Source organism: Colius striatus, chromosome 3 (assembly GCF_028858725.1).
Source record: "Colius striatus isolate bColStr4 chromosome 3, bColStr4.1.hap1, whole genome shotgun sequence".
In the NCBI taxonomy this organism is placed as follows: domain Eukaryota; kingdom Metazoa; phylum Chordata; class Aves; order Coliiformes; family Coliidae; genus Colius; species Colius striatus.
In genome coordinates this window covers 44,479,296-44,497,559 of record NC_084761.1, presented here as the reverse complement: position 1 = coordinate 44,497,559, position 18,264 = coordinate 44,479,296, and the positions used below count along the sequence as shown (strand labels likewise).

Below are 18,264 nucleotides of genomic sequence, written 5' to 3'. Positions count from 1 at the left end.
TCCACAAAGTTGTTGGGTAGGATTTCAGCCCAAGAACTGATAAGTAGTCTTGGGAAAATACCTTCTTCCTCCTTGGCATATTGCACAGGACCAGCCCTATCTTGACTGGGGTAGATCCCTGTATCCTGTTGCATCCCGTGATGTGTTTGTTACATCAGAGCCAACCAAAGTAGAAATTCTGAATGGCACAGAATGGATATATGATCTGTGCTCATTAAAAATGTGTACAAGCACAAAACCCACCAGCCTTTCTAAGGTATTTAAATTAAAAACTGTCACAAAAGTGACTTCTGCACTGGGAATTCTGCATCCCTTGTAGCTTTTGGCATGTGTAGACATGAATGGACAGATTTTTAGAGGTGCCTGGGAATTTATTTCCCCTTAGAACAAACAAGCAAACGAAAACCTCCCCAGTAAGTCAGAAACAGTTGGGAATTTGATTTGTTAATACTTTAAAAGTCTGGACACCAGACCTTCAACTAATTGCAGAACCAAAAGCAAGTGGGCATTATTGCAGTGCTGTGTCAGAGCTAAGGAGCACCATTTCTTAGCAAGGGCTTGTGAGCATCACTGCATGCCCATGGGCCACTTCAGATCACCTCTAAAATCCTAAAGTCCTTTCTCTTTCTAAGCATCTCCTTCCTTCCTGTAAAGAGCCTGCCCCTATGCTTGTTTTCAGCTTTGTGAGCAGCTCAAATGCATATGAGCTACATAAATCAGCTTCTTCCTGTGGCAGAGAAGTGAACACTGACCCTCCTGAGAAGCTTCTTACAATTTGTTTTCTCTAGAGCTCTCATTGACTGGTTAATTCTTTAGTATTAAAAAATAATAAAGGAAGAAAGTCATTCATTTCATTATGTCAATTATTAGAGATGAAACTTTTTCATTTCTTTACTTTGAAGTGTAATTTTTCATCCTTAATATTGATCTCATCTTTTTTTTTTTTTTCATTTAATTTCATTTCACGTTGGCAGAAGGAAATCCTGAGAGATTATAGATAACATGCATCTACTCAGTCAGGTTGAGAAGAGTGTAGGAGCAACCACTTAAGCAATGGCTAGTTTTCAGCTGTTCATACGATATAAACTGTGAGATTCCCTGACTAAAAGAACTCCAGAACTGCTCCTCAGTAGTTTATTTTTTACCTGTAAGTTAGAAAAAATACTTAACTATAAAAACGTTCTCAAGCACATGTGTGCCGTTGGTGACACTGATCACAGATTAAGCACTTTTAAACAGGCTTCCCATTAATATGGATTGACTTTTAAGGTATCAGCACTGCCAAACAAACCAGCATCTGGATTTAGACTCACGGTGAATATTTGAGCTATGCCAGAACAAATTTCTTGCCAAATCCGTGGTGGATACATGCATTTTACCTCTTCCTTCTCCCAATTCCTACTTTGTGCTCAGTGAGATTTGCTCCAGCTTTAAAGCCGACTAGCTTTGCCCTGAAAGCAAGCATGACAAACATCAGGCATAAATTCCTTTGTGACAGTGGAAAACACTTTTGACAAAGTCCATTCCATTTCCAGTGTGTAATGTACAACATAATTCTGTAGCAGCATCGACACAGTTGTCCTACAATGCAGATTAGCAAATCGATAGAATATGTTGAGATTTTTACATGTTTTTTTAATGTGGTTAGTTCAGGAAGCAAATCTATACTAACATCCAAGCATATGCAGGAAAAAGTGACCTAACAGTTGTCCTGCAGAACATGTGTAGTACAACTTGATTTTATTTGTATGATTTCCTGTGACACTGAAATTTCACAATAACATCACATCTAAAAATAAGCATTTTTCATTTCCTTTGCAGAACAAAAGTTTACATACAAATATTTGCTCTTAAATATGTCACCAAGATTTTAGTGCAGAAACAAGAGAGATGAAAGGTCAAAAGTTCTCAAGGCATCATTAAATGGCTACATAACCAGAAAGGAGCTGTCTTGATTGCTCTATAGGTAACAACAAAGAAAAAGAGATCGTGCTGTAGTCACCACACTTTATTATTGCGGGCAAAAAAGAAAAATAAAAATAAGGCAAAGTCAATGAGAGTGGCAGAATTCAATAAATGGTGATGGAACTGCAAATTGCCCAGTCTCTAAAATGCAACTGAGTGACCATGGTAGCTGGATCTGTAACACTGCATACCCTGAGGTCTCTAACACAGGGCCTCACTTAATACCTTGTGTACTTTAGGGCTCAGCAGGTGGGCATCCCCCAGCCGCAGCAGCTTGGGGAGAGGCCTGGCCAGAAAGCATGCCTGGAAATGGCTTAATAGCTCTGACTCTTTTTATTAGCTCATGTTGGCGTTAGCTACATGTATTTACACCTGATCTGTCAGAGGACATGGAAAGTGGTTCCCATTTGCTCTGAGTTACAGCACTACTTGCATGTGTGGCTAGATTCTGCCTTGATGGCATAATCACCTTGATGAAATACTTCAGAAAGAGACAAGCTTGCGCACCTCGGTAATGAAGACACACACACACAAGGCATCATTTGAGGGCACCTTTTGATCCTTAATTCAGTAAGAGAAGTCAGGCAGAATAAGTAACAATTTATGAGAGGATGATAAAATAAAGGAAATAGCTGTGATGCAAATTAATCATGACTTAACTGATTCAGGCTGCATTCAAGCCAGAAACAAGCAGAGAAAATTAATAGAGTGGCTGCTGCACGCCAGCTGTTCCATGACAACTTAATTGTGTACATTTCAGAGTAATAACTTTGTTTAATCCAGAAATTAAAGAAAAAATGTAAAATTCCTCCCCAAAATAAAGAGACTTGAAGTCCACTTTTCAGAATGTCAATTATAACAAATTCTCTACAGAGGTTTGGGAATACTCATGCGGTACGGATAATTTTTACTCATCCATAATGTATGTATCAAAAGACATTTGCCTTTCTTAACATTATGGATCCACCACTACAGTAAAATCAGAAAGCTAAATCACACTGTCAATCCCTCCCTGTAATGCATAGTGTTTATTTTTTAAGACAAGACTGGTAAATGTGCTCCATCTTTTCAGTGTTCACACAAAACCAAATGACTCTGCTTATTGTACATATTTTTGTTTGTTTTAAGATTTGGACAGAAGGGTAAAGCTATAAGGATTGAGAGGGTTGTCTACACTGGGAAGGAAGGCAAAAGTTCTCAAGGATGTCCAATTGCTAAATGGGTAAGTGATGTACACAAATGTTAAGACTAATCTAGTTCAGTATGATGATTCACATAAGCAGATAGCAGTGACATGTCCTTCTGTTAGTTGACACTGTTCAGTGGAAACTTTAAATAGCTCAACAGCCGCAGTACCACAGGACGTATGTAGCCTACTCCAGCCCCTGCCTCTCATGCTCTATTTACTTGTTGCACAGAGAACAGCAAGAGTAAAATTTGACTTAAAGATATGAAAACCTGAGAAGGAAGTTTTGCTTCAATCTGATGACACCAGATATTGTCACTGCTGTTTAATATTAACTTACAAATAAGTCCAGTAAGTGCAGCACTGCAATGTTTGTAAAATACACCATTTAAGAGGCACACTAGGACACCCTCTTAGCAAGCACTGGCGTACTTTGGCACAAATTGCTGAGTGCTTTGTGTAGGCTGAGGAAAGACAAGATGAGGAAAAAACTGATACACGATGATGGCCTTTACACATGACCGACTGCACCTTTTTATTCAGAAATACCCACAGTAGCACAAGCACTGAGAAGCAAGGACATACGTTTAATTTTAACAGTATCTACTGCTTTCCTGTCAATCACAGTAATGTTTTTATGTAGTAAGGGCAGGTCACAAAACTGAGTGGCTGATTACAAGTTTAGCTGCTTAAGTTTGGGAGGGAAAGAAAGCGAGCCTCCTGTGTCTGATTATTCACTCCCTTCCTTATCTGCCTACATTTCTGCATGTGGTTCCTGCTCTAAGCACAAGTGTCTACCACTGAGTTCTGTTCAGGGAGGCATCTCACTGCTCACTTCCTTTTGCCCACTGGGCGACTGAACTGGGCCACTTGTACCACAGCACAAATTCAGGAGAAGATTCCTGCTGAATCACAGCACAGAGGATGCTTCTACAAAGCTGTTTTCCACCACCATGTCTTTCCACATCAACGGTCAAGCTTGTCCTTTTAGTCAGCTTCATTAAACAGAAAAGGTAGCCCTGGCCCAATGTCACTAAATGAGAAAAGTAGACAGAGTTGTTCAGAAGCAAAGACAAAGGTGGAAGTAGAAGTAACTTCCCTCCATGCACTCTGATGCTAAGGTTTCCTATTCTCTCACTCTTCACATTAAGAAAGGCATTGTTGTGTTGGGGCTCTGGGGGTGTGTGTTGCTGTGCATGCAGGTAGTCCGCAGAAGCAGTCAGGAGGAAAAGCTGCTCTGCCTGGTGCGCGAGCGAGCGGGCCACACGTGTGAGACAGCCGTCATCGTCATTCTCATCCTGGTCTGGGAAGGAATCCCAACCAGCCTGGCTGATAGGCTCTACTCTGAGCTCACTGACACCCTCAGGAAGTACGGCACGCTCACGAACCGGCGCTGCGCCCTCAATGAAGAGTAAGTGGAGCAAAGAGTATGCTCACCAAACTTGCAACCCCAGCTTCAGCCTCAGCCCAAGCACATCCACTCGTGCTATTACCATGAAATACACGTAACCTTTCAGCTATTTCAGGCGGTTTGAAAACTCACAAGCCTTGTGAGCAGAGCAAAGTGAATGTTCCTGTAAGTTAGGGGCAAAACATCTTCCCAGAGCTGTGAGGCATCTCGGTATATTTAAAGAAAGAGATCTCAGCCAGGGCCCAGTCCAGCAGATACCTCAACCCTGAAACAAAACCTAGATGTACTAAATCATAGTCTAAGCCTACAGAAGTTAGTTTGAATCTAAAGAAATTGCACTATATCGTTTTCCCATGTCTTTCTGAAAGTGAAGAATACTCAGACCAAAACTAACATAGTTATCACTATATGTTACTTTGGATTCCTGGGCAGAGTCAAATTTCAGGAATTATTTCTTGGCCTCTGTCAGAGGGCTCCCAGCTTCTTGCAGGGCCCTCAGTACCTGCCCCATTCAGGTGCTGTGAATATTGCTGCCTAGCGAGGCACCACGCAGACATCCCGTCTCCCAAGCAAAGCCAGGTTTCTCACAGAAGCATCGAACCCCCATAGTCCTTGCTTTGCAACTATGAAACTACTCACTCAGATAAGTTCTTCTGTTATAATGTGTTGCTTCCCTCTTTCATTTCTTCGTTATTTGATGATGGAAAGCAACACAAAAGCACGGATTCCCCAGCGCTCTGGCAGAGCGCTGGTGCCCGCTGCGAGAGTGCCCCAGGGGTGACCTGCCTGCTCCTCACAGCCATATTCTCTTGCTTTTCAGACGGACTTGCGCATGTCAAGGGCTGGACCCTGAAACCTGTGGTGCTTCATTTTCCTTTGGTTGCTCCTGGAGCATGTACTACAATGGTTGTAAGTTTGCCAGAAGCAAGATTCCAAGAAAGTTTAAGCTGTTGGGGGATGACCCAAAAGAGGTTGGTGTCCATTTCTAAAATGAGCCTCATTTGCAAGGAAATGTTTTCTGTCACTCTGCAAATAGAGATACAGTAAAAGAGACGAGGAGCCAGAGTCTTGCCTGAATGGCGTACACGTAGGGTAATTAAATAGCCACCAGTCAGATCAGATTGATTCCAGTCACTGAGCCAGCAGAACTGACTGTCCAAATTCTGACAGCCGGTAAAAGCCCCAGGACTTGAAACCATGTTTGCAGACTTTCACAATTAGAGGAGATGGCATTCTTGCATTCTTGGTTTACTTCCTATGGAAGCCAGAGCTGAGTGGGCAAGACAGTTTTCTCCTCTAATCTTGTTCCCACACAAAATTGGGGTCAGCCAAAGCAAACATCCAGACCAGGGCCTGGGTCCTGTAGCATAGATGCAGTTTCTAGACAACACAAATAGGACACTCACCAATGAAAACTAGAAGTAATACTTATAAATGGTAACTTATGGGCCACACAAAAGCTCCAAGTTCTGGCAGCAGCCACTGGGTCACAGCAAGACATTTTTAACAATTTCATGACATAATTTTGGAGTCGCAAACTAGGATATAGTCCCATAACAGGAGATACAAGCTTCTACTCCACCAAACATGTCTCGCTCAAACCCATACATTTTTCACAGCTCTTCACACAGTGCTAAATATACAAACTCCTAAAAACAAGTATACCACTGCAGTATGCCACTGTTCTTAATGCACTTATTAAAAATAAGGGCCTCATATGATCAAGGATCTGAGTTTTGAGCTGATCATGAGAGGGCGAGGAATAATTCTGGACTATGTTATTAGAGTACTTCATTTTCACAGAGCCCATCATTTTGAGAGTGTGCACTTCTCATAAAAAATAAAAGAAGCGTGGACGTTCCTACCTCTGTGTTGCCAACTACTAGACATGTTCACAGTTCTTCATTGCTTGGGAATTTGGAACTTTTGAAGTCTGAAGTATTTAAATAATTTTAAATTGCTACATTAAAAGATATTTCAGTGTGTTGAAGTGCTGTCATCGAAATGTTCAAAACCCTTAAATTAGCTAGATTTATTTGATGGACCGTTCTGGTATTATTTCTTTCAAGCATTTGGAAGAGCATTGTTTCCTCAAAACTCCAACAGGGAAAATAATGAAGATTGTCACTCCTAGATCTAAAACATCTCCACGTTGAAGAATGTGATTCCTTGTAATATAAAGCAAGTTAAGGTTACAGTATGTGATGTCCTCTTACAAGGATCACGCTATTCTAGTTGACTGTTTCATTACTTTAAAGGCTATGAAACAATAAAATTAAAAAGAGATTCACAAGTAATTGTCTAAACAAGAATGATAACTGTCTAGGCCTTCACACAACCATCAGTGTAAACATGAACTGTGTCAAGACCCTCACTTCTTACATCCCATACATACAGTATGGAAACATCATTGAACTCTTATTTCCTCTTCTCATAGGAAGAAAAACTAGAATCCTATTTGCAGAATCTGTCAACCCTGATGGCACCTACCTACAAGAAGCTTGCACCTGATGCATATAACAACCAGGTATGCTGAGGAGAAAAAGGAACTGGGACAGTCACACAAATAACCTGACTTCTTCCCAATGCTTCAACCCTCCACCAAACCAGTGTGTACGTTTTATGACAGCATTCCTTTGACGTGGGGTAAAGACAAATGGAAATGAGCAAGTCCCACTTAAAATGCTTTCAAAAGTAAAACTAGCAGAATTTGGTCCACTTGATAGGGCTAATCTTTTCACCTATATCAACACAATAAAATTACTTCACACTTGAGCAGAACTCTTCATCTCTGCAACACAGATTTCTGGGTTTAGCGTGAGTCACCAGACAAACTAGCAAGGCAGCCATGAAGATGGTGTGAGATTTGGCAGCAGTGCCAGAGGCAGTGTATTGTATTGCACTTATGTCCCGGAGCTGCAGTTTCAGTTCTGTTCTCTCAAGTGGAAGCTTAATTTAGTTTTCTCCAAAATAGCCATTACAAAGATTCTTTCAAAGCAGTGTTTGGGATTTGAACACAGTCCTGCGGGCAGAAGCACATGAGTGAGTGCCTGCCCCAGCCTTCTTGCATGAAGAGACAGTGCGCATGCATTTTCCATGAAACTATTTACAGATACTAGCCCATCCAAAGCTTTTATGAGGTTCCCAGCATGGCTTTCTCTCATTTGCATTCCTTTATCAAGTGCCTTTTAGTTATTTATGTCTGAATTTGATACCACACCCCTTGTAAACACATATTTGTTGGCCTTCGTTTCTCAGGTTCACAACCTCAGAACTTACAGTCTCCAAACTATCAACATCACTGCAAACTATGACATCATCTATCTTTCCTGTTGACACTATTATGCTGTAGCAATCAGCACAAGACAGATTTTTCAGCTGTAACAAAAACAGTAAAGTAACACAAATCTGGCCATTTTTATTTGCTATGAAACTCACTCCTTTAGTGTGTACTTAGTAGCAACTAGACAGTGTAGGCAGATTCAGTCCAAACTTACCCAGTTTCACTTACCTGATCAGATAATGTTTAGAGACTCATTTTGGAGGAAACTGTGGCTGCATGCCCACTAGCTGTGGTTATCTGTCCAAATATCTGAGAGACATTCTGCAAGAGAAGAAAGGAAGAGGAAGAAGAAAAAATGAGGAGGTGGTGAACAGTAAAATGGTTCTTAACTCAGGCTGCTTTTCCTTTCCCACAAAAATCTGCAAAAGAATTTTTCCCCATGTAAGCCGTGGTCCTGCCCAACACTTGTTGAAAATACATATTTTACAGGCTGCAATTTTTACCTTCTGTCATAAGGAACTCCCATTTTAGGAGTTCCATGCAGACCTTGTATTTGTGGGGAAACTCTGACCAAGCTACTGTCAGTAACTTTAAAGGAGGTGATTGAGTACTGTATTCTATTTTCTAAAACCAAAAAGCCCTGCAAATAATTTCCCTTTGAATCCTGAAAAGAAATCCCAAGTTTCCAGATTTATTCCAATCCAAGCCTGAATAGCTACTGCATTAAAATCTAGAATAGGAAAGGGTCTGGCTTTCTGGACCCAACAGAACATGTGTTCTGTTTCTGTTCTGTTGGTTTCTGGATCCAGCAGAACATCTCAGAGAACAGTTGCACCAGTGTTCTTTAGTCAGACAATGATAGACTGGCTAACATTTTAGACCACTCTTTTTCAGTTCCATAGAAGACTACATGTTTAAACTTTTGTTCTGCTTTTCAGACTCCAGGGAGGTAAATATTGCAGATTTTAAAAATCAAGGTCTGTGAGCAAACTAGACACCTTTTTAGTGGTCTTGGATCAAGATGTGGCAAAGCTTCTAATTTCACCTTAAAGTGGGATCCATTAAGTTCCATTTTTTTGCATTTACTTGAAAGATTCAGGAATTTCAGCACAGCATTTTACAAATAGGGTTTCATTTTTAATTTTGTAAACAAAATATGAAGCTGTTGTTAGTCTAAGGCTTGATCTCCCATTACAAAATTCTTTCTTTTCATGTAAGATTTATTGTTGCATTATCACCTTTATGCAAATCTCCTTAATAATTGAGCACATGGGTAGACAGTAGTGTCATTACCAATTACCTCTGGTTTTGGTCAGGTTTTGGAGTTGTACTTAAGCTAATGAAAGAAATGTTTACCACTCAAAAAGATCACAAATGAAAAAGCAAATTTTTCCTTTTCATGAAGTCATTCTGAGGTGAGTTTTGTAAAGCCCGTTTCCCTTAATATTTTGGTATATTTCCAGTCTAGACAAACATATCCCCCTTATGGTGCCAGACACTGAAACCACATGCTGCATTTGCCATGGAAAAACACCAATCACTGACACAGAATCAGAAGCAATACCCAAGGAAAAGTATTACTGGCCAATTTCACAATCACTCCAGAGAGAGAAGGTAATAGGAAACAAAGCAGAAAGGAGTCAAGGACAGACACAAAATTGCCATCAAATTGCTTGATTTTATTTGTCTTCAAGATCTGTATGTTGCCACCTACGAGATATTAGAAGGTGTTATGTGTATGTTGTCACAGTGGAGCATTCAGGGCTAATTGGGTGTACTGGAGCACTCAGCTTGCTTGCAGTGATATCTGCCATCTCTTTCCAGATCGAGTATGAACACAGAGCACTTGAGTGTCGCCTGGGTTTAAAAGAAGGTCGCCCATTCTCAGGGGTCACTGCCTGCCTGGATTTTTGTGCTCATGCTCACAGAGACTTGCACAATATGCAGAATGGGAGCACACTGGTAAGTCTGCGGTGCTTGGAGCCTCCTTACTCCAACTCTTATTTCATATATTTAATTCAGTATCTCCTGTCCATTTAAATTTCTACTTGCATAACATAGACTGCTAAAAAAAGAAATATTAAGTGGTAATTGAGCTAACTCATTACCCCCTACACAATTTTTCATTCAAATGGATGAGAATTGTGGTGTATTAAAGAAAGATTTAATATAGACCTTGTAAAAGAAAAAATATCAGCACAATGGAAAGAAGGTCCTAGCAGGGCTGAAACATCTGTTTCAGTGCTCCTGGCACAAATAGCTTGTATTTGTGCTTTCAAACCAAAGCTTTTTCTAAAAACTTTGAATTATTATCTTCTAAAAAAATTTAAATGAAAAGAAATAAGTTTTTTCCAGGATAATTTTGGAATTATGTGGATTTCATTCCTGCTTGAGATGAGCAGAAAGTCTGTATGCCTTACCATCCTCTGTATTGCACACACACCTTTTACTTTTCTTGGTTCTGATCTCTAGCATGTACTGCAAAGATTGTGTAAAGGATACCAGAAAAGTGAGCTGCTTTTCAATCTGTATTGGATTCTGTTCCCTGCCTGCTCTCTCTGTGACAATACAGTTGTGGTAAATGTGAGAAAGAATAATCCTCAGTTTTGAGTAATCGTCACGGTTGTAATTTGAAACAACTACTTAGATCCACATTGCAACTCTTATTACAACCAAAGAGAATATCTATTTTTTTAAAACCAACTAATTTTTTCCTGTTTACACAGTGTGACAATTGACAAGTCAACTGCCACCAAAACAATATATATTTTTACCTGGGCTTTCTTCCTTAAACTGGCTGATGTAATGATTTTGCTACAGAATACGTCTGTATCAGCATTTTTCTCCACCAAGATCCTCCCATTGCCTATTTTACCTGGACCTAACACAATGAACGTGCTGCATGATACAATGATAACTTCTTTAAATCTTATTATTAACATTACAGTGACACATTCCTTTACAAAGTCTTGGAAGTTGCCATTGTAAGGGTGTGTGAAATACAGCGTCATATTGCACGTATTTTCTAATAGGTAACTAGCTAATGTGCTACAGTGAAAAAAAAAAGTCTTCAGGTGAGTACAAAATCTCAGGTTCTGCCATTTTAGCTGCTTGGCCATGGTACAGTGGATCACACAATTTATTTCAAATTCAGGTAAGCTCTAACTATAGTGTTTGTCTCAGCACAAGTGCAAGAAATATATATATATATACACATAAAACTTCTATGTGTGTTGACGCTGTCCAACAGAGCAATGGAAGAAATGAAGTTGCAGGCTTGTGATATGCATAAATTGCACAGAAACTTAGAGTTCTCAAATAGCTTGCCAGGTGCCAATGCTGACAGTGGCAGGGCAAAGTGAAATGCACAGGTTAGCATTTCAAGTCTCGTCTCAGACTGGTTTGAGAGAGTTACTCTAACACCTTCCCTACAGGTTTGCACACTAACTAGAGAAGACAATCGTGAAATTGGCCAAACACCAGAAGATGAGCAGCTCCACGTGCTCCCGTTATACAAAGTCTCTGATGTGGATGAGTTTGGAAGCACTGAAGGGCAGGAGGAGAAGAAGAGGAATGGCAGCATCCAGGTCCTTACTTCCTTTCGTCGAAAAGTAAGGATGTTGGCAGAGCCTGTTAAGACATGCCGGCAAAGGAAGCTAGAAGCAAAGAAAGCAGCTGCAGAAAAGCTTTCCTCCTTGGAGAATGGGTCTAGCAAAGGTGAAAGAGATAAGTCTGCTGCATCACGCAACAAGCAAGGCAACTCTGAGGCTGCAGGTCACACAAAGCAGCTGGCAGGTAAACATGTGAATCTGATCGGGATCTTTGTGTACTGTGGTAAGCCTCCTAGAAATCAGGGCCATTTACAACGAGGTTCAGGAAAACCATTATTCTCAGCCCAAGAACATTTTAAATTAAAAAGGAAAGAGAATTCTTGGAAGAAACTATCAATACCATGTATTTACAAATACTCTAGTGCCAAATTGTGGTCAACTCTGGAGAAGCAGGAAAAAAGCAACAAAAAAGTGGTATGATAAATCCTTTATTGTTGAATAGTTAACGTCTGTAGAAACTTAGTGCTTTTGCAAACTCTATTTGCCATACGGTGTATCATAAAGTACCTTTGAAAGACTAGGCGTTGCTGAAGCCATGAACAGAAAACTGTGTGATGCTGCTCTGCTGCCAAAGAATGAGTGACCTACACATTACTCTCTGTCTGACACTGTTGCAGAGAACCTTGTAATTTGAGGGGACTGAAGCCTAACCTTTTCTCCAGTATTTATACTCTCAGCTTCAAGACCAAAAGCAAAGCAGGTTTTTCCATAGTGGAGTTAAGAGTTTAAAAATCCACCTGACAATCCCTGGCAGGTTTCATCAGTAGATTTGAGAGTCCTGAGCAAAGGAATTTGTCTTGACAATTTTGTTGTTACAGCAACTTTGTCAGAGAGGAAAAAAGCAAAACACCCAAGGCCACCCAGAAGGTTGCTGAAATATTTCTGAATAGAAGTCAGCTGTCCCATGACCCAGGCTAGGGCTCTAACCATTAAACAATGCCATCTCACTCCAGTGAATGATGGTTTCACTCTTATGTCTTTGGTTAATCTCACTTGTTGCTGAACTGTTCTCTCCATCAGTGAATGTCACCATTGTTTTTTTACATAAAGCTAGACACTTTTTTTTTTAATTGTTCTGTTAATATAGATGAGAAGAGTTATTTATTCTTGGGGAAAAGAAGGTCACCTTGTGCATGGCTGTTTGAGAGCACTTTGATGCTCCATTTCATGGGCTACTTAAATGATGATTCAACTCTTTGGATTTTGTGCACGTGACTTTGAACAGATTGCACTGTGTTCTTTTTCCCCATTGCCACTAGCATCTGATCTTACTGGATACAAGCCAAAAAGGATGAGAAGCCTTAGTATTTATTCATGTTCTTAAAGGATGATATTTGAGATAGGAGAAAGGGAAGCTCTGTTAACACATCATATGATGTCTTTTCATAGAAATTTCATGGATCTGTATCATGAAAAGTCTATAAAGTATGTAGTTTGTTGGGTTTGGGTTTTTTTAATTTTTTAAAAAAAGAGCTTGTTTGTTGTGTGGGTATTTTTTTCTTTTCACAACTACAGATCTTTTACATCTTTCAGGACCAGCCACACAACAACAACAGCAGCAGCAGCAGCAGCAACATCCACAGCGCACTCTCCCTAACAACCCTCAGTCAAATCCCGTTAACTCCTACTCGGGTTCAGGTTCTGCAAATCTCTATGTAAGGTTGCCTAATCCAGCCAGTGCTTATTCGAGCTCTTCATACCCTTCAGATCCCTATGGAGGGTCCATGAACCTCTATACAACCTCATCACAGCCTGTGGGGTCTTATTTGAATTCCTCCAGTCCCATGAACCCTTATTCGGGATCATTAAGTCAAAATAACCAATATCCACCCTACCAATGCAATGGAAACGTACCTATGGACAGCTGTCCCTCTTTCTTGGGCTCCTACACTTCTCAGCATCAGCATGTGGACTTGTATGGTTGCCAGAGCCAAGACCATGTGTCTAAACTAAGCCTACCACCCATTCAAACATTATACCAGCATAGGTTTGGGAATAACCAGAGTTTTGGTCCCAAGTACTTGAATTACGGAAACCAAAATATTCAGGTAGACTCCTTCAGTAATTGCGCCGCTAGACCAAATGTACATCACGTAGGGTCTTTTTCCTCTTACTCTACCCATGAGGCTGACAGCCATTTTATGGAGGTTGCCTCGAGGCTGAAATCCAATCTGAGTAATCCGAGCATGGATTATGCCTCCATGAGTAAAACCAGTGAACATCACATGCAACCCGCTCCACATTTAGCACACGAGTACCATTCTGCTTCGGGTGTGTTTAGTGGTCCTCCTAACTCACTGCATCTCCAAAAAAAGGATAGCGAAATGATTTCACACGCAGTTAATGGTTTGTCTAACATGCTTCCAGGTCAGAACCATGATAGGACTACACCCCAGGCTGGTTTAGATAAAACTGATGTGCTGAATCCAGAAAAAGCAGAGGATCCCGATGAAGTCTGGTCAGATAGTGAGCAGAACTTTCTGGATCCAGAAATTGGTGGAGTGGCAGTTGCTCCATCTCATGGGTCAATTCTCATAGAGTGTGCAAAACGTGAGCTTCACGCAACGACTCCCTTAAAAAATCCCAACAGGAATCATCCCACCAGAATATCCCTCGTCTTTTACCAGCACAAGAGTATGAATGAACCAAAACATGGTCTGGCTCTGTGGGAGGCGAAGATGGCTGAGAAGGCGAGAGAGAAGGAGGAGGAATGTGAAAAGTACGGTCCGGACTACGTGCCTCAGAAATCCTACGGCAAAAAAGCCAAGCGGGAGCCTGCGGAACCCCATGAGCCCTCTGAGCCAACCTACCTGCGCTTCATCAAGTCTCTCGCACAACGGACACTGTCGGTCACCACAGACTCCACAGTAACCACATCTCCATATGCCTTTACACGGGTTACAGGGCCTTACAACCGATATATCTAACTTCACACCTTTGTTGGTTACCTCATTGGAAAAAACAAAAACAAACCCCACCTTGTCAGTAGGGTGGTTCTTCGTTAGGTTTTGGGGAAGGCAAAGGTGGAGAAGAAAGCAGTGTTTTTACAAAAAACTCGTCGGTGGAAAAAGCCTCAGCACACCAGCAAAAAGAGGTAATCTCGCCAGCGCTCTTATTTTCCACTGGTTTTTAAGTGGTCACAGATGGCACGTAGGAAACAAGACCAAAGCATCCTATGCAAAAACAAAAACAAAACAACAAAGTGTTTCACGATTTACATTTGAAAACACTGGCTCTGTTACTGAAAGAGATAATCTTGCAAGTGGATTTCATTATTTTTTTCTTCTTCTTACAGTTTTGCACATCTGTGGCCACTTTTAATGTCATCGAGTTTGCGTAGTCATGGAGCAGGAGCAAAGAAAAAAAAAAGAACCCTAAAAAATAATACTGTAGTATTACAACTGCAGGAATCTTAAAATAACATCTGGTGCTGAATCTACGATGTACTGAAATACTGGAATTATGGCTTTTTAACACACAGTTTTTACTGTAATCTTATTAGTCTCTTGATTTTATTTAACAAAGTAGATAAGACGTAATGAATAGACAGCAAAACACTGAATTTGTTTGGATATTCTAAAACCATGGTGCTATCTAAGAGAACGGTGTCTTTATTTTAACAGTCAAACAGTTTTTGCCTTTATAACAAAATGTCGATGTAGTCAAACGTTCTTCAGCAACAGGGAGGACCTTTTCATTCATGTGTGTATCGAATTTACCTGGTGTTAAAATAAGCTTACTTTTTAACATATGGGAATTACAAAGACCTCTGGATTTTGCTCATCCAGTCAAGTCCGAGAAAAGGACAATAAAATAGAGAGAGAGATATTTTTTTCTAAGTAGTGTTTCAAAAGCACTTTGTCTACCTAAGCTTGGCAACTTGAACAATGCTGAGGTACTAAGACATTAAAAAAAACAAACAAAAAACAAACAAACGAGTTTACTTTTATTTTAAAATGCAAAAATAATTTTTTTAAACTAAAGAAGCTTTTAAATACTTTCGGTTTAGCCATACATCTGCTAGTGGGCTACATATCCATTTTTAATACAGTCAGTTACGGTAAAAATGGGGCTTACTGGATATAAGGGAATACTTTAGTACACAAAACACATTTTTCTGGTGCTCATCTCACACAGCTATACTGTAATCTGTTTTCTACAATTATTATGACAAGTTCATTACTCAAATATGTACAGTTTTAAGGAAAGAATTTTATATTAACCACAGGTGATAATTAGCAGCATGTGACAGACTACAACTAGTTAGCTTCGGCTTCTGCTGTTTTTAAGGATCCGTACGCTCTTCAAATATTGAATGGCAGATCGCTTTTGTGTCGATAATTATGTCCGTTGCGGTGTGTGTCATTTCTCGGTGCAAGTGTCCTCTTTTTCCAGGAAGATGGAGCAGACCAATGCCTACGCAAGATGAATGAAACAGGGTTAGTTCTGTGTGATTCCGTTGATTAAATAGAAAAAAAAAACAAATAGGCAGCTGGCTTGCTGTGGTGGTTTTAAATCGTTAATTTCTATTAAAGAAGAAGAAAAACGCAGGAAAGTTGTATAGTAAATTAAATTGTAAACAAAACTTTTTTTAACGCAATGCTTTAGTATTTTAGTACTGTAAAAAATATTAAATCTATATATATTTGGGTTTTGAGCAGAATTCACATCATGGTGCTACTCAGCCTGCTACAAATATATCATAATGTGAGCTAAAAATCCATTAAAAGGTTTGAGTGATGTTCCTACTTGTCATATACCTCAACACTAGTTTGGCAATAGGATATTGAACTGAGTGTGAAAGTTTATATATTGTATACCATCTTTTCCCCCGATAGCCTTTGAAAAAAAAAGAAAAGAAAAAAAAAACCAACAAAAAAAACTCTCTCAATACTTGACATTTTTCTCAAGTAGAACTTGAACTTCAGCCTTTTTTTTTAATTTTATTTTTTGTTCTAAAAATTCAGGGATATTTCAACTCATGTTCTCCTATGCCAACATGTCACCTGTGTGTATGTAAAGCTGTTGTAGGTTAAATATATTATTCTTGGGTTTTTTGTTTTGTTTTGGTATTTCTTTTTCAGGGATTTAGTGCTTTTCCTTTGAATCCCTTCTCTAATTTCTCTTGTACATGTATTGATGTAACTAAAACTAATTTTGTAAATTTGTTAGCTCTTTTTATTGTAATGAAAGCGTTTAAGAGATTTAGAATGTTTTGCCTGTTTCAAACAAATAAATGAAAAGAAAGTAGAATGCACTGAGCTGATTAAAGGGAAAAATGTAAGGCAGGGGTTTGGCAAGTGACTGTTTGCTAGAGTTGTTCGAGTCACTCTCTAAACAAGGCTTCTTGGATACTGTAATGAATAAAAGAAAATATAGAAAGGTACAGTCTGTACAAGGGCTTCCCTAAACATGCAAACCTCCATGTCCCAGAGATATCTTGTGCAATATACTGTAAGATTAAGTTTGGTCGAGAGAAATTTTATTCAGACAGAATCGCAACCTAACTCGAGCAAATCAAAGGAGGCCTATGGGTTTGATGGTCAAATATTTATTGTGGCAATTTTGTTTTTTAGTCCTCAGTCTACGACTTTACCCACCACATTGAAACAAAGGTTTCACCTTTTCTAAAAAGAAATTGATGGTTATGTGTCAGATTAATCAAATCCTTTATAAATCTTCATCTTTTGGTGATTTGTTTTTTTAAGTCTTGTATTATTCATGTAATCCGCGGTAGGTGTTTGGTTAACGTGCCGTGCACCGTCATTTGCCAAACTGCTGGCAGCAGGAGCAGGAAGATTAGTCGGTGAATCAGTTTTGTATTGTAAATACCCAATCTGTAATTTTTGGTGTACAGAACCCTGCCTCAGTTGGAACGAATGACAAAGCAGACATAAAATTGCTTGTATAGGATTATCAGGTTGACTATAGCCATACTTGAAGATGCTTCTGAGTGGTGTCAACTTTACTTGAATGAATTCTTCATCTTGATTGACGCACAGTGGTATAAAGTTCACTTCTAAAGCTAGTGGTTAACTTGTGTAGGAAACTTTAGCCGTTTGACACTAAGGTAATGAACTTCTGTGTGCATTTTCTATGCTTATGTTCTACTTTTTTTTTTTTTAACTTTAGTTTCATTCATTTTCATGAAATGTTTGGTATGTCTATAAAAAGAATCCGAGGATGGTTATAAATACTGTAAGTATTGTAATGTAATGCAGGTTATTTGAAAGCTGTTTATTATATCATTCCTGATAACGCTGAGATGTGGGTGTTTTTAATAAAATTTATATTTATTTAATGCACTCTAAGTGTGTCTTGCAGAAACTTGTCTTTGCCCTTCTCATTTTTATCAGCCAGTAGCAAAGCCCATGCAGTGAAACGTGGCCCCTCATGCCAGCCCCAGGTCAAGAGTCCCAGGGGAGCCGGACAACAGTGACGGGCCTGGGGAATCTGCTAGCCTGGGGAAGCTGCATACTTCAGCAGCTTGCAACTAAATGCCTCACAGGACACACCAGTAAAAGATAAACTTTCCAACAAAGCAGACTCACATCCCCCCATACAGGTTTAGCCCACCTACCTCTTCCCTGCCTCAAGCACCACACTCAAAAGACAGGATCAGTAGGGACTTCAAAACAGGAGCTCTAAGACATATTTATTCCTTCTTCTGCTTTGACTCTTGCCTCTGATGGGTTGGGATGCTACTTACCTGGCCCAAGGTACTGCTCAGTAAAATCTGTGTTTACAATGAAGGAGAAAGGCATTTTTATCAGCATGAAGAGGGTGCAGAGCATCATTGCTGGTTTCC

At 39.8% G+C, this 18,264-nt stretch overlaps 1 protein-coding gene across 2 annotated transcripts in view; it reads left to right on the top strand.

The window, feature by feature from the left end:
- The window catches only part of TET2 (tet methylcytosine dioxygenase 2), a 75,348-nt gene extending 57,600 nt beyond the window's left edge, over positions 1-17,748 (top strand). The window contains exons 4-10 of one of the 2 annotated variants that reach the window (XM_061992750.1): positions 3,094-3,187; positions 4,354-4,562; positions 5,383-5,533; positions 7,000-7,089; positions 9,670-9,807; positions 11,280-11,640; positions 12,990-17,748. In XM_061992750.1, coding sequence (XP_061848734.1) covers positions 3,094-3,187; positions 4,354-4,562; positions 5,383-5,533; positions 7,000-7,089; positions 9,670-9,807; positions 11,280-11,640; positions 12,990-14,383 — 2,437 coding nt within the window. In that variant the 3' untranslated portion in view covers positions 14,384-17,748. Of the gene's footprint in view, positions 1-3,093; positions 3,188-4,353; positions 4,563-5,382; positions 5,534-6,999; positions 7,090-9,669; positions 9,808-11,279; positions 11,641-12,971 lie in introns of both variants that reach the window. The other variant, XM_061992749.1, reaches the window with a different exon arrangement.
- Positions 17,749-18,264: the final 516 nt, after the last annotated feature.